Source organism: Denticeps clupeoides, chromosome 18, assembly GCF_900700375.1.
Source record: "Denticeps clupeoides chromosome 18, fDenClu1.1, whole genome shotgun sequence".
Taxonomy (NCBI): Eukaryota; Metazoa; Chordata; class Actinopteri; order Clupeiformes; family Denticipitidae; genus Denticeps; species Denticeps clupeoides.
Window position 1 is genome coordinate 18,580,501 of NC_041724.1, and position 17,142 is coordinate 18,597,642.

The 17,142-nt window shown below is 40.3% G+C and overlaps 1 protein-coding gene across 5 annotated transcripts in view; it reads right to left on the bottom strand.

Annotated features, from left to right (window-relative positions):
- nlgn3a (neuroligin 3a) overlaps positions 1 to 17,142 on the bottom strand; it is a 121,310-nt gene that overhangs the window by 53,018 nt on the left and 51,150 nt on the right. For 4 of the 5 annotated variants that reach the window (XM_028959833.1, XM_028959831.1, XM_028959830.1 and 1 more), the window contains one exon: positions 2,902 to 3,051. In XM_028959833.1, the coding sequence (XP_028815666.1) occupies positions 2,902 to 3,051 (150 nt within the window). Of the gene's footprint in view, positions 1 to 2,901; positions 3,052 to 4,032; positions 4,502 to 17,142 lie in introns of those variants that run through there. The other variant, XM_028959835.1, reaches the window with a different exon arrangement.

Genomic DNA, 17,142 nt, shown 5'->3' on the forward strand with positions numbered 1-17,142 from the left:
AGACCAAGGCCAGTGATGGTCAAATAAAATGGCAATTAATTCAATTCAAAATTTAACACTGACTTAATGGAAAAGTACTGAAAACCGCACCATGACCTACAGCCACCGTTTTTGACAAATGTTGTTGAGACCAAACTACATAGATCCATAACTGCATAAAAGAAATGATGTTTGGCTACCTTGGCTACAGTTGGGAAAAGTGGGATGGCTCACCTTGGATTTTGGCAAGAGGCAGCCTTGGTCAATTTTTATGCATTTGGAAGCAGTAATTAAGTCTCCCCCCACAGGACCTGGAAATTGACATGCTCCAGAGAGCCACTGAGTAATTATGTTTGTAAAGAGCACTGATACAAGATAGTCCCCCCTGACCGAGACTCATTACAAATCATTAAAGAGACACTGCAACCCCAGTCCAGCTCTCCTTGGTGTGACACACACACACACACACACTCGCTCAATGCCATCCATGATATGCTGCCAGCCAACCAGCCAGCATAATTACACTCAGATTACCCAGCAGCAGCAGCCATGTGATCTGCAGAACCCTTCTGCTCAGCAGTAGATCATACAGGTGGTAGCATTACACCAGTTAAAGAGTACCTGAAATTAATTCTCATTCATCTTAATAGAGATTCCAAATTGGGCCCCTGGGGAATGAAATCCCTTATACATTTTCCCCAAAAAAGGAACCTAAAATGAAGATGTGTTCATGTGTAGCCAGGAGAACAATTTTCAGCAAGTGTTGCTTAATGAATGTGCAGAATCTGTTCTTAACCTATAGAGCCAACAAAGGAAGAGGTGACATACTTCACAAAGAACAGATTCAAATCCGAGACTCATGTTCAGTGACCCACAACAGCCAGTGGCAGAAATTCATTCTGCTCCATCATTACCTGGAGACACATACATTTATACCTGTAGTCTGATCTAATTACATCTGGTGAACTTTAGCTGCATTATCAGACCATCAAAACCTCCAACCAGAACAAACACAGACATCACCAGAATCTTATATGATGAGCGTACCTTTAAACAAATTATATTTCTTGCAGTTTAGGGTACACAATTGGCTAGTGATGGGAGATGATAGGGAATGAAACAAACACACAATGTTGTTCACAATTCCTCCAGTGCACACATCAGAGTGGAAGGTTAATGTTATTTAAGTTGTATTCATATGGAAGGAAGTATTTGGTGGAAACTTACCAGAAGCAGAAAGACATAAAAGCCCAACTGAACCAAATGCCCGTCAAGAAAGAAAAAGACTGTGAAGAGTCCTGTAATATTTTTCTTCATTTCTGAAAGCATGGTCTTTGTCTGCTTCTCAGGGTGACATGTGAGTTGTGTGTGTATCAAATTCTGTTCATTACCTTGTTCTTGAGTTCCGGCACTGAGGGCAGCACAGAGCAGTTTCTATTTTAAATGAACATGCCAACATGTACAGATCGACACGTCACATATCCACATGACAAAAAGAAACAAAACCTACCTCAACAAATTGCAGTTCCAACACAAGCAAACACCAAAAAAACTCACAAAATGCCTGAAAGCTAAATAACATATGATATTGAATCTAACACCCTGCAGATCAAGTCCAAACTGACAGAAAAACAGCAGAACTTCAAACCAATAGCAAAAAAGTATACTTTACCTCTGGAGATTTCATCCATAAAACACGTTCAAACAAGTCTAATTACAGCCAATACTTGTGATCCAGAAATGATTTTGGGTGCCACTGGTCAAAAAAGGGCACATGAATTATGTGTTTTTCTTCCCCATCTTGTGTTTGTCCGCTCGTGACTGGTGAGTGATGTTATTTACGTCTATTCTGGGACTGCATCACAAATTGACCTTCTCTGACTAGTCAAATGAGCTCAGACTCATCCACACTAACCAATGGGGAATGGCCAGAAACGCAGTGCAGAGCACTCTTTATATTAGTTCTTATGGTGTTTTATAATGTATTATGAACAAATTTGACCTTTTTTGTTATTGCAACTATATGTTACTGTATTTGTAACTATTACAACATTATATGCAATTAAATTAGTATATATATATAAAAAGCAGTAATAAATGGAGTGAATAATTTAAGTGAAATGTAAAATGAAACAAATGAATTTTAAAGGTTGGGTTTTAATAAATCTCAAATGTATCCAAATGGGTAGTTTGTAATAGTTTGGATATTATGAAAAGTCCAGCTAGATATTTGCTCTTAAAATTGCCTTAGCGGGTTGTTTTCAGTTGTTCCTTCGGCCCAATTCCTTTTTGTTAATTATAATGCCTCGCTTCCACCTTTATTTTTTCATAGCTGCTCATTCCTACACCTCTCAGGAAGAAACTAATATATCTTCCAGTTGCTGAGGTATACTGAGTTTTGGGGAACTGGGGTATGTGATTTTAGCAGGGATGCCATAATCTCAGCACAAATTATTTCCAGATCAACCCTTTACACTTCACAATTAAAATGTTAGCCAAATGTATTTATATATTTAAATCACACAGAGGTGAAAGCTTCTCACACACACAATCATGGACACAATCTAAAAATATTACTCTGTAAAAGTTGACTGAACGTTGTTTGAATGTTTTATCCTCTGACTAATTCTACTATAAATGCCATTTTGGGGCTAAAATACAGACATCAACATAGCATTGCTCAATTGCTCAGTCATACTGAGATTCAGCTTAATCTATTTTTAATCTACTTTCCCTTCAGCATTATGTGTTGGATTGCAAATACTGGATTAATTTTCCCCCTGCGTGCACACACACACACACACACACACACACACACACATGGCAGCCGTAAACAAGCAAACCATAACCAGAATCAGATTTTTCCCAGAAAGAGAACTTCAGGCAAATGACAGTGGTAAGAAGGAAAGATGACATGCTTACCTAACACGCCAACCCGGAAGTTGAGGGTGATGACAATGACGTTCCCGTAGCTGGCCAGCACGCTCCCGTCAATCATGTTACCGGTGCCCTCCATGTAGGAGCCTCCGTGGATGTACACCATAACGGGCTTGGCCCCAGTGTCTCGTATGTCTGTAAGAGTGGCCAGTATTAAACTCACACTCTACAACATGGAGCAGCACACTACACTGCGCTTCACTACGGCTCTCCCAGATACCAGCGTACCGCTCACAGCTCATCAATGTGCAGAGATGTGCAGTCATGAGGGGGAGTCGCGTTTCCATATTACTCTCAATTTTATTTGACTTTTCATTCACGCAGCCTTACATTTATAGTGTGAGTTCCTGCTGCCTCCCTCTACAAGCTGACCTCCAGGTCATGACCCACTTCCACTCAACTTAACTCGGAGCCAGACCATGTGATCAGAGCGCTCTGGACTAAGCGTGTACAGCTCAAGATAACTGATGCGTCAGGAGTCTCACTCGAGACTCACAGGCTATTATGTTTACAGGAAGTTTGATATTGAAGGAGGTGAGGCTCATCTCATCTCAGATATAAATCTAAAAATGGCAATAAAAGCACTCTGTGAATAATGGATGGTTGGTTGAATTAAAAGAAGAAAATGCCCCCTCTCTGTTCTCTCTCTCTCTCTCTTTCCACTGGCATGACGCTGTTTTGCTCGGCATTGAGAGCTTGGGAAAAAGCCACTGGGCTCTAATTCAAAACCCTATATTGTATTCTGGTTGCCATGGATACCAGAGACTGAAATTCAAAATTCTCAAGAAGCGTCTAATCACAAACAGTGCACCGGATGGGAGATCAGTGTTCGTCTGCAGCCTCTGCGCACTTCCCCTCACTCGCGACCTCATTTGCATGCATGCAGTCAAAGCAAATGACTTGTGAGTGTTCCATGAAATGAACAGCAGTGGCGCTTTGTAGGGCCGTTCGCTTTCGACTCCCCCGGCTGTTCATGAATTAAACACCAGAATCATTCCGCTGGTGCTGAGGTGCATACATGGCGTCCAAGACGAAGAAAGGACATATCTGGTATCTGAGGGTGCCGAGAACACAGCGTGATTTTCAACTGACAACTCCCACTGACATTTATCTCACATAAAAGAGGAGATGCATGGAGTGAATAGAAGAAACAGGATGTGATATTTCCTCTTCTGGGAATCACAGAACATTAAATCAAAAGGAAACAGAGAAAATGAGAAGAACTGATATAAAAAATACATAAAAAACGAGTCAACGAGACAGAGAAATAAGTAGAGAGATTAATCATGTCAGTGTTATCAGTCACCTCTTTTGTAGATTTACATCACATCACTGTCCATCTGAAAGAAGTACATTACCACTAGGGTGCTTGCTGCAAAAAAGGGTACTTTTTCCATTTTGTTTTTAAATTAGCTTTGCTTTCAAAAATATTACAGTAAAAAGATTACAGAAAAAAAAAGTGACAAATCTCCCAAACCCATTTTATCATGCTACATTTAAAAAAAGGAATACTTTAATTTAAAATGCCATTAAATGTTAGACACATAATAAACTGTGACACACACACACACAACATGAATATAGAAAAGTTCCAAGAATGCACATACTGAGAGGGGAAAGAGAGATATTTTAGATTAAAATTCATTATAACATTCATTTGCATCACATGGATTTCACAACTTTTATGCATTTAAAAACAACAATGCTATCTCATGCAGTATGGAGGGGTTACACACTCACACAAAATTCATCTTTTTGTAGAAGAGGAAACATGCATCTACTGTGCAGGATGAGGTGGAATTAAGTTCATCTATAGGTTTCTTGCATGCAAAGGACAAGCTATACCACCGTCAAACACAAAACAAGTTGCTTTATTTTGTGGCAACTAATTACTGTGGTCGCTATGAGAATTTGTTGCTGAAGACTCTGGATGCAATGTGGAGTCTGGATGCAATGACACCATAAGACAAAGTATACCAAGTTACATTACCTTCATTGCCATACTAAACTACAGAGTTCATCAAAATATTTGGAAAAAAAAACCCCAAAAATTCCTATAGGTCTCAACATTTGGGATTAGTTTCCAATTCATTAAGCCCAGTCCTTGACTAAGACATTTAGTCTAGTAATAATTCGTGTACAAAAACTGTCCCTAATGGGCACTGTTTTGAAACAGGTGATAAGCAAAATGCTCAAAGCATTAAAGACACAGACACAGGTTTAAATCAGCCAGAATATGGAAGTAACGTGCATGAAAGCTGCCTCTGATCAATTAAAAAAAAGTTCAAAATGAGTGCCCTCAAGTTTCTAAATGTTGTACATCATTTTCATGACTTATGACTATTGCTACTGCTTCATACATGTGTGTTGCCATGTATTCGTTTTTATTATATCTGTGTAAGCACACATAAAATATCAGAAAAACATAACCCAGAGTGATCAGTTGATGAGACTTGTCCCTGACACCACGTCCCTGCAGGGATTGGAATTTTTGGAGATACATATCTTTTTTTTTTTGCTTTTCTTTAATACTTAATTCAACATTGCAGATGCTTCCATGAACAAATAGCTTGATGTGCACTTTGAAAGGGCAGTGGTGGCCTGGCAGGTAAGGAAACCCGTAATCAGAAGGTTGCTGGTTCAAATCCCGAACCGCCAAGATGCCACTGAGGTGCCACTAAGCAAAGTACTGTACCCACACACTGCTCCCCGGGCACCTTTCATGGCTGCCCACAGCTCACTAAGGTGATGAGTTTAAAGCAGAGGGCACATTTTGTTGTGTGCACTGTGTGCTGTGCTGCAGTGTTTCATATTGACAATTTCTTCACAAATAAAAAGAAGGTAGGCTTCAAGCAGGGGGTGAGGTAGAGACCATGCCATCCTGTTTTTGCCTACGTCCGGTTCTTTCCTTGTTAGACAGGAGCAGAGAGTAGAAGAAAGAAGGAGAAATTGGATTATTTAGTTTTTTGGGACAATTGTACATATGCTGCTGAAAACCATCATCATTCAGGAATCATTACAAATCCAGATGGACGTTGATGAAGAAGAGAGGAGGCAAGATTACCCACTACTCAGATTAGTCATGCTAAGTCATGCTAAGATCCTAACCTACAGCCAGGAGTAGAGGTGTCTGTCTGCTCTTAAGACTGGTGAAATTCATAATGCACTGTGCTGATCTGCCTTGGAGATTCACCACAGCTCCATCCATAAATATTCTCAATTCTGATGCAATAAGAGGAAAAAATAGATTTTGGGCCTTAACTCAATTCTGAAAAGGCTCTCTCTGGGGTGACCAAGACACTAGAAGAATCCCTTTCACTGGACTTAATGAGATGAAGGGGGACCAAAAATATGATTCAGTCATGAGAAATTACTAAACGAATAGCCGCCTGCAAGACAAAATGACAACTCACTAAGTATGGGCAGAAAGAGGACTTATGTTCTTGTTTGTCTCACAACAGCCATTCAGTATGAACGCCCTCATGTCCAGGACAATGTCCTGTGATTGGCACAAGTTAATTTCTGAAATTGCAATATCAGAAAAAAACTAATTATCTTGGGGATTTTATTAAACAGGATGAAAGTAATACTGATTCTCTTAGAACGCTGTTTAATTCCATTCTGGCATCTTTTAGAATTAAATAACATATTATTGGAGCTCCTCACTGCAACAACCACACTCTATATTTGATACTTAGGTACAATTCCGCAGTAAGCACTATAAAGATTTCACATGCAATAAAACTGATGCACTGTTACTTTGATAGCCCAGTAAGATACCAGTTCCCTGGTCAATGAAACTAACCATAAACTTAAACTTAAGAGCAGAAGGATGGCGAGAAAATTACAGAAAAATAAAAATAGCAACTACAATGTTTGATTGGAATGAAAGCCTTCATCAGTAGAGGAAAATAATGGAGTTGGCCAAGATGGAATATCTATCAAGGCTAATTAACAGAATCTCATTTTTAACACAATATCTAGATTAACTAGGAGCCATGCTGAAATGTCACCCCAAATCTCACACGCTTTTAACCCTGGGGACTGTGAAAGTGACAAGATACAATTAATTCGAGAAACAGTGGCAAACAGAGGAGGAATCCATATATAGAATGTTGTTGAGTAGACACGTGACAGCATTACCCCATTGGAAAGTGAAAAACTCGACTTGCATAACAGACAGTAAACCAACAAAGTTATTCAAAGCAATTGTTGGTACCATTTGGAAACCATTACTGGACCTAATCAATGCCTGTACAAAAACTGTCTATACCCCTACATTATTTAAACAAATAATCGTATAATAAAAAAGCCTGATCTACATGTAAGTGAAATTTCAAATGGTTAAAAATCAGGTGGGAATCAGAGGCTGTGCACTTGAATAGTTTAATTGGTTAATACACTTTTGTGAATATCAACAGCCGAGGTTCTGGACAAGCATTGGTCAAGTACAGAGTATCTCAAGGTGCTATCCTATTATCTACATTGCTTTCTCTACATACAGTTGAGGACAAAATTATTAGCCCTACTTATAAAATTAGACAACACTCCTGATTTCTCCATGACCATTAACAATAAGTGTTTGTTATTTTGAAAACAAATACTCTATAAATAAGTGTAATTAGTTAAGTTTAATTGATACACTGAGTTTGAACAAGAAAATATATATCCAAAATAGTGATAGTCTAACCAATACTGTACCCGTTCTAACCCACAATTGACACTAATCTCTCAGAATACTAAATTGGCACAGGACTCCTGAGGGATTTTGGCCCATCCTTCTATGGCACATTGTTCTAGCTGGTCCACATTGGACCATGGTTTCTGAGCATAGACATTCCCTTTGAGCAGATTTTTGCATATTTTACCTAAAAAATGTCAACATTATTTTCTTTTTATGATGCCATGCACCCAAACAAGGCTAAATTTAAGTCCAGGCTAAAGGCACATTTTTTTAGCCAAGCATTCCATAACATTTAAAACACACATATAATGTGATGATCATTTCTCCTAGGCTGTCCTAGATTCACACCGGGGCCATTGTTGAACTTGAAACAACCACTCAAATAACCAATCATAACCACTCAGTCTTAAACACCCGAGTCTAATCTGTCTCTTTCTGGGTTAGTCCAGATCCTGGTTACGAGATAGCAAAAATACAACAAAGTGGCATAGTTAAACTCTATTTATTTATACTTAACATACACATATACATAACAGTTCTTTATTTGAACAATACTACAAGAAAGGTAACTTGCTGAAAATATGGTGCTGCTAAAATGATTAAAGATAAATTGAATAAACAAAAAAATAAGTGCAATTGTTTTAAGGGCTTGAACTTGATTATCATCCTGGCCTGATGACCTGTTTGCTGCTGCCTTTGCTGAAAGGCAGCGGGGAGAGGGGACACTAGGCCAGTACATTTATCACTGCATGTAATGTGTTTTATGTGTTTTTTACTCTGCCTCGGGCTTGACCGGTAAATGTGCAGTCAGGTGATGCATTTTGATTAGTGCTAAAACGGCAATAAAAGAGGCGATAAAATGGAAAAAAATTTTTTAAAAAAATGCATAAATGACTCGTCATGCACGCAAAGCATGTTGGTGCAATCATGTTGTCCGCCACAATAATGTTGGGTTTGGGCTTGTGGCTACCTGATTTGGAGCAGAAACCCAGTTTGGACTACGCATGCGTGCGGTTAGGGTTAGGTTCGGGGTTTGGTTTAGGCCGTACCAATGTGGCTTTTGAAGTACGCATGCGCAGTACAAATCAGTTGGCGACAGAGCTTGAAAAAGCTGTACTTGTTGGGCTAAGATACAACACTGACCTAATGCATGTTTGTTGTGTGAACCACATTCAGTTTACAGAATTCAGTTTACAGGAGTCATGACCCCCCTAACCCCCCAGGAAATTATGCCCCTGGCTCCAGCCACCACATTCTCTCCTTTGGGGACACTCTGCCTTATCTCACTCCAGCACTCATCTTACTCATATATTTCACACGCAATATACAGGGAGTGCAGAATTATTAGGCAAGTTGTAATTTTGAGGAATAATTTTATTATTGAACAACAACCATGTTCTCAATGAACCCAAAAAACTCATTCATGTAAAAGCTGAATGTTTTTGGAAGTAGTTTTTAGTTTGTTTTTATTTTTAGCTATTTTAGGGGGATATCTGTGTGTGCAGGTGACTATTACTGTGCATAATTATTAGGCAACTTAACAAAAAACAAATATATACCCATTTCAATTACTTATTTTTACCAGTGAAACCAATATAACATCTCCACATTCACAAATATACATTTATGACATTCAAAAACAAAACAAAAACAAATCAGCGACCAATATAGCCACCTTTCTTTGCAAGGACACTCAAAAGCCTGCCATCCATGGATTCTGTCAGTGTTTTGATCTGTTCACCATCAACATTGCGTGCAGAAGCAACCACAGCCTCCCAGACACTGTTCAGAGAGGTGTACTGTTTTCCCTCCTTGTAAATCTCACATTTGGTCCCACAGGTCCTCAATGGGGTTCAGATCAGGTGAACAAGGAGGCCATGTCATTAGTTTTTCTTCTTTTATACCCTTTCTTGCCAGCCACGCTGTGGAGTACTTGGACGCGTGTGGTGGAGCATTGTCCTGCATGAAAATCATGTTTTTCTTGAAGGATGCAGACTTCTTCCTGTACCACTGCTTGAAGAAGGTGTCTTCCAGAAACTGGCAGTAGGACTGGGAGTTGAGCTTGACTCCATCCTCAACCCAAAAAGGCCCCACAAGCTCATCTTTGATGATACCAGCCCAAACCAGTACTCCACCTCCACCTTGCTGGCGTCTGAGTCGGACTGGAGCTCTCTGCCCTCTCTGCCCTCTACCAATCCAGCCACGGGCCCATCCATCTGGCCCATCAAGACTCACTCTCATTTCATCAGTCCATAAAACCTTAGAAAAATCAGTCTTGAGATATTTCTTGGCCCAGTCTTGATGTTTCAGCTTGTGTGTCTTGTTCAGTGGTGGTCGTCTTTCAGCCTTTCTTACCTTGGCCATGTCTCTGAGTATTGCACACCTTGTGCTTTTGGGCACTCCAGTGATGTTGCAGCTCTGAAATATGGCCAAACTGGTGGCAAGTGGCATCTTGGCAGCTGCATGCTCAGTTCATGGGCAGTTATTTTGCGCCTTGGTTTTTCCACACTCTTCTTGTGACCCTGTTGACTATTTTGAATGAATCGCTTGATTGTTCGATCACGCTTCAGAAGCTTTGCAATTTTAAGAGTGCTGCATCCCTCTGCAAGATATCTCATTATTTTTAACTTTTCTGAGCATGTCAAGTCCTTCTTTTGACCCATTTTGCCAAAGGAAAGGAAGTTGCCTAATAATTATGCACATGATATAGGGTGTTGATGTCATTAGACCACACCCTTTCTCATTACAGAGATGCACATCACCTAATATGCTTAATTGGTAGTAGGCTTTCGAGCCTATACAGCTTGGAGTAAGACAACATGCATGAAGAGGATGATGTGGACCAAATACTAATTTGCCTAATAATTCTGCACTCCCTGTATATGTACTAATAACATTCATCATCACTGGTTCAATATCTAACTAACATCACTCTGTCTGATGCTTCTTCTCCACCAGAACACTCTTAACATGCTCTTCCTTCACAAGAACACCTTCCCCCATTTCTCCTGCCATTACTCTATGGACGGAATCATGTGACACATTTCTACTCTCTTTCCCGTCCTCGGGTCTAACCTGAAATGTTTACGTTACCATGTCTCAACTGTACTGGGGTGAGGCAGTTGGCAGAGCCACTGCTGGCTTCATGAACAAGAACTTCCCTTGGTGCTGGACACTGAAAGGATTTCGAAGCAGCACCACTGCCATGCTGGCAATTGGTGAGGTCCATAGGACTGGTTTGCCAATGGGCTAGTGTCATCAGCCTGATTTAATTGTGCACAGAACTTTCTGGATTCATTCATCTGACCTAAAATGACATAAGATTATGTTTTATCTAACTTTAACATATTTCAAAGAGTTATTCTTTAGAGCTGCAAAATAACCAGAGGGTTCAGCAAACGCCATTATAAAGCATCCAGACTGACGCAACTGTCTTAACCCCTCACCTTCCTACTGCCGCAAATTGAAAATTCCCAGCAATTTTGACCCAACAAATGAACACAGCCTAGAGCAATTTCCTCACCTGTCAAACTCACACAGGCATTAGTTCAAAAGGAAGGAGCCACAGTGTAGGTGGAAAAAAGAATTTAGGGGTTAAGTTTCTCAGGTAGTACAGCAAACTCGCCTTTCTCTTTAATCTTTCTCTCCATATCCAGCATTCACACAGACAACTCTGAGATAAAAAGCAAAAGTGAACAATGAAACTGCTTAGAGAAAACATCCCTCCTCAAGCACCTATTCCCTTCGCTGCAGCTTGTAAAACTCTCCTCTCCTCATCAAAACCCATTTGTTTCCCAGAAAGAATGATATCATGCCGTTCATTCTGTACATTCCCAGCAGAAAATATTGCCATGAGACAAAATATTGCAGATAGAGACAAGAGGGGTATTTATTCTTCCTACATTGTTTTTCCACCCCTCCTAATTAAATATTTATTGACTACTCTGAAGAAGTCATATATAATCTATTTGTAACACCTTGCGAACATTGAACACAAAATACCCAATATTGTGCAATTTGAGCTGATCATTTGTAATATAAACACATTTAAAATTGTGATTAATGTAAGTGATTATTTTGGTAGTAAATCAATATTACCTGTTCTTGAATGAATGGACTTGTTTTACTGAACTAGTTTATATTTTACCTCTCCAGTTCACTTCTACACACGCGTGAATGTTACTCCATTTGTACAGCCTGTCCAAGTTTAAGGTCTGGAATATATGTGTGTGGAAGTGATCTCATGCTGCCTGAACCACTCTTTCGAAATTTCCTGATCCGTTGTCATCTTGGAATATGCCCCAGATCATAGCACGTTTATTGATATATACCAACAATTGAACCCTTCTGAAACAGATGAACATCTTTTCCATTAATTTCCAGGATCTATCTTGGAAGCTCCTCACTGCATCTGAGTAGAAGCTCCTCACTGCATCTCTTAATCAGTTAGGGTAAAAAAAAAATTAATATAATCATCCATAATTACCCAAAATTGAGGCACTTACTTATTTGCTTTGTTAAATCCAAGACTTTTATTCTTTTGGACAGGCAGTGTAATTTCCCATTATAAAATGAAACAATGACCCACAAAACATGAATTTGAAAATGATGTTTGATATATTTATTGCATATATTTATTATATTAACATATGAAATTGATCTTATCAGAAAAATAATGAAAATATAAGTATTACGAAAGATAATGTGCACAAATAAAAGCATACAGTCCAAAATAAAGTAAGAATAAAACCTTAAGTGCCATAAGGTTCATAAAATTAAACAAACATTTTGTTAGACAAAAAAGTATTATTGTGAACAATTCACAACACTTTAAAACTGCAGTACAGGAGCATGAGAATATAAACCTGCTCTGCAGTGTTGCTGACTCTTCTTTTCTTAGGCGATGTTTCCAGCTTTAGTACTACTAAAATAGAAGGAACAAAAAGCTGTTTCAATTAACATAAATCATGATGAGGCTGGTGCATCATAATTTACCAAATATAAAATTTTGCCAGATAGCAATGAAATACAGTCAGGTCCATAAATATTGGGACATCGACACAATGTTAACATTTTTGGCTTTATACACCACCACAATGGATATCAAATGAAACGAACAAGATGTGTTTTATCTGCAGACTGTCAGCTTTTATTTGAGGGTACATCCAAATCAGGTGAATGGTGTAGGAATTACAACAGTTTGCATATGTGCCTCCCACTTGTTAAGGGACCAAAAGTAATGGGACAGAATAAGAACCATAAATCAAACTTATACATTTCAATACTTGGTTGCAAATCCTTTGCAGTCAATTACAGCCTGAAGTCTGGAACACATAGACATCACCAGACGTTGGGTTTCATCCCTGGTGATGCTCTGCCAGGCCTCTACTGTAACAGTCTTCAGTTCCTGCTTGTTCCTGGGGCATTTTCCCTTCATTTTTGTCTTCAGAAAGTGAAATGCATGCTCAATCGGATTCAGGTCAGGTGATTGACTTGGCCATTGCAAAACACTCCACTTCTTTCCCTTCAAAAACTCTTTGGTTGCTTTTGTCCATAGGATGTTGTTCCAGAACTGTGAAGGCTTTTTTAGATGTTGTTTGGCAAACTAATCTGGCCTTCCTGTTTTTGGGGCTCACCAATGGTTTACATCTTGTGGTGAACCCTCTGTATTCACACTGGTGGAGTCTTCTCTTGATTGTTGACTTTGACATAGATACACCTACCTCCTGGAGAGTGTTCTTGATCTGGCCAACTGTTGTGAAGGGTGTTTTCTTCACCAGGGAAAGGATTCTTCGGTCATCCACCACAGTTGTTTTCCGTGGTTTTCCGGGTCTTTTAGTATTGCTGAGCTCACTGGTGCGTTCCTTCTTTTTGAGAATGTTCCAAACTGTTGTTTTGGCCACGCCTAATGTTGCTATCTCTGTGATAGGTTTCTTTTTTTTTTCAGCCTAATGATGGCTTGCTTCACTGATAGTGACAGCTCTTTGGATCTCATCTTGACAGAAACAGATTCCAAATACAAATAGCCTCTTATCTGCTCATTGTAATTGGGATAATGAGGGAATAACACACACCTGGCCATGGAACAGCTGAGAAGCCAATTGTCCCATTACTTTTGGTCCCTTAAAAAGTGGGAGGCACATATGCAAACTGTTGTAATTCCTACACCGTTCACCTGATTTGGATGTAAATACCCTCAGATAAAAGCTGATAGTCTGCAGTTAAAGCACATCTTGTTCGTTTCATTTGATATTTATTATAAGTTCAATCTGATCAAAATATCATACAACTGAGCTAGCATTATCAAGAAAACAAATATGGAAGAAAGCTACATAGGAATTAATGGTCATGGAGATCCTAAAATAAAATATCTAGCACAACACACTCAAACGTACCTTTACTGAGTAGACATCACGGCTCCATGGTGCTTCCATTTCAAATTGCAGTTCTTCCCAACATTTGCAATGCTACTCCCCCTAGAACTTCCTGCAGTGTATTCCACTTCCAAATTAACATAGTTGGAAAGACTGTGTATAGTAGGGCTGCCCTGAAAAATTATTATATTCCATTTGCATGGTTTTGTAATCTGGCAACATAAAACATTCTGCACCAAAAACCCTGTGGTATTGAAAAGGATCTCACGATACGATATGATACAATACAAAACGTATCACGTTATATAGGTCACGACATGAGTAAATCATGATATACAGTCTTTAAATGTATTGCAACATTGTACATGTAAAAACAAAGCTGATATACAAGATGCTGTGTACAATCTGTGTTGATCGCATTACATGAATACTTCAGCTAAAACAACATAACTCTCAACTGAATTTTAGACTGAATTTGTATACAAAATATTGATATTTGATGTTCCTGTATCAATACAATATCACCACGTAAAAAATATCACAATATATTGCTGTATCAATATTTGGTATACTTTTTAACAGCCATTTTAACGACATTGAATACAATATAGATTTCTTTGTGACTCTATAGCTTATAATGCCATTTAAAGACTGTATGCAAGGATTTTTGAAGCCATAGAACATATCTCCATCCTCAAATTAAATCCAATGAGGAAATATTAAGTATTTAGTGTCATGTATTATATTTATAAAAGAAACTTAATCCACAATTTACTCTGTGAATGAACTCTTACACTTCAAATACTCTTCAAATGTTAAGCAGGTGATTGTCATTGTGAAACACTGCAGCACAGTACATGGTGACACAACAAAATGTGGCATCTGCTTTTAACCCATCACTCTTGGTGAGCCGTGGGCAGCCATGACAGGCGCCCAGGAAGCAGTGTGTGGGAAGAGTGCTTTGCTAGGTGGAACCTTGGCAGTTTGGGATTCAAACCCGCAACCTTCTGATTACAGGTCCGTTTCCTTACTTGCTAGGCCACCACTGCCCATGCAACACAACAAATGAAGTGACTACAGCAGAAACACACACTTTAATTGTTAATACACAGACTAATCACAACTGTGTTTTCTCTGTGTGTTATAAACTTGGGCAGGTTAAAAACTGGATTAGTAGGAGAGGTTGGATGGCTCTCTAAGGCAGCTATGGGTGGGTGGGTAATACACCTGACTATGAACCAGAAGGTTAAAACCCTAGTTCTGTAATTCACTACAAGCAGGGCTGCCTTAGAATGACATTGTCACGACAATATCACGGAACAGTGAAGTGAGCGCGTGTAGGAGGAGATGAAAAACCCCAGAGGTTGGCAAATCTCCACCGCTTTGATAAACGAATGTGAACCGGCAAAATCCATAACATCTGTGGATAGGATCCGTGAAAAAGGCAAGAAATAATTGTCTTACTTGAACAGTCTTACTTGAGGATGATGAGGATAGGCCAAGTCTTAATGCTGGAATCACAATAAAGACTGAGCAATGAATGACAGACATCTTGGATATTTATAGGAGTTGTGTCGCCTTCCGCATTGTTCCCGGTCACCTGGATGGAATCATGTGACAGTACCCTCCCTCCAGGGGGCGGTACACCAACGGTACTCAGTCACCAGGGAGGGGTCCAGGATGTAACAACTGGGGATCCAGGATCGGTCTTCGGGCCCATATCCAGCCCAGTGCACCAGATATTGGACTCCCCGACTCTCTCCACTGTGTGGAGGCTGGACCCCGACATTGATTCCCGACAATGATACACAGATGACGTGTAGAAGAGCTTGACCTGACTGACGTGGAATATAGGATGAGCACGGATGGTAGGTAAAAGTTGAAGGAGGTAGGTGAGAGGGTTGAGCCAGCTGAGGATCCAGAATGGCCCGATGAAGCGAGGAGACAGCTTGTGTGACTGTCAAAAGATGGAGATATTGAGTGGAGAGCCACACACGCTGACACACTTGAAAATGCAGTCCCCAGGGGTGACAATGGTCATGCTGGGTTGAGGTGCGACAAGTGGAGTGGAGGAGGGCAGACCGCACTTTTCTCCAGATGCATCTGCAGCAACGGATCAGCTAATGGGCAACCAGAGGGGCGAAGATAGCTATAGCAGGTTGCGAATGGACTGAGTCAAAAGAGACCTGCAGGTTATTAGCCAACTCCGCCCAGAGGACATACTGTGGCCAGTTGCATTGGTGTTCTGATGCAAAAAAAACGCATGTACAGTCCCAGCTCTCTCCTCCTGGCCGTTTAGGAAGGTAGCCAGAGGAGAGGTGGAACCGTTGCGATGACAGAATGCCTTCCACGCAGCCGAGACAAATTGGGGTCCCTGGTCAGAGACGATGTCCAGAGGGAACTCATTGAGGTGAACGACATTATGAAGAATAAGTTCAGCAGTTGTGGCAAAGGATGGGAGACCAGGCAGGGCGACCAAGAAAACCTTAGAAAAGCAATCCACTATGGTTAGATTGGATGGTGTGAATCCAGGATGGTGTGGAGGCCGTGTGTGTCTGGGAGTTCAATAGTATAGGTGGTCCAGGGTTGATGAGTGAATGAGTGGCAGGAGAAGTTGGTGTCTTGGCCTTAGCACAAACCTCACAGGCGTCAATGTAGGCCTGTGCTGAAAGACGGCGGCCGCGTTGTACAATCTGAATGGGAAGTGGCTGGTAGGGGTGATATAGGCAGTTTTCCACTCGTAGCCCTCCCGGATGCGGATGAGGTTGTAGTCGAGATGCAGCCTGAGGGGGGCACTGGGACACTGGGATGCTGCGCTTATTGTGGCAGGGGATTTCAACAATGCCAGCCTCAAATGTGCAGCGTCAAACTTTCATCAGTCTCCTGCCCCACCAAGGGCATATTGGACCACTGTTACTCAGCAATTAATGACGATTACAGGCCACAATCTCGTCCACTGTTTGGGAAATCCAACCATGCCGCCATCTTCCTCATGCCTAATAACAAACAAAGGCTCAAACAGGAAGTTCCGGTTCAGAGGAACAGAACAATCAGTGGCCGCTCTACAGAACACACTGGATGATGTCATCTCCTATCTCATCCACAAAGCACTCACCCACCTGGACACTCGAACGGGAAATTATGTTAAAATGCTTTTCATTGACTACA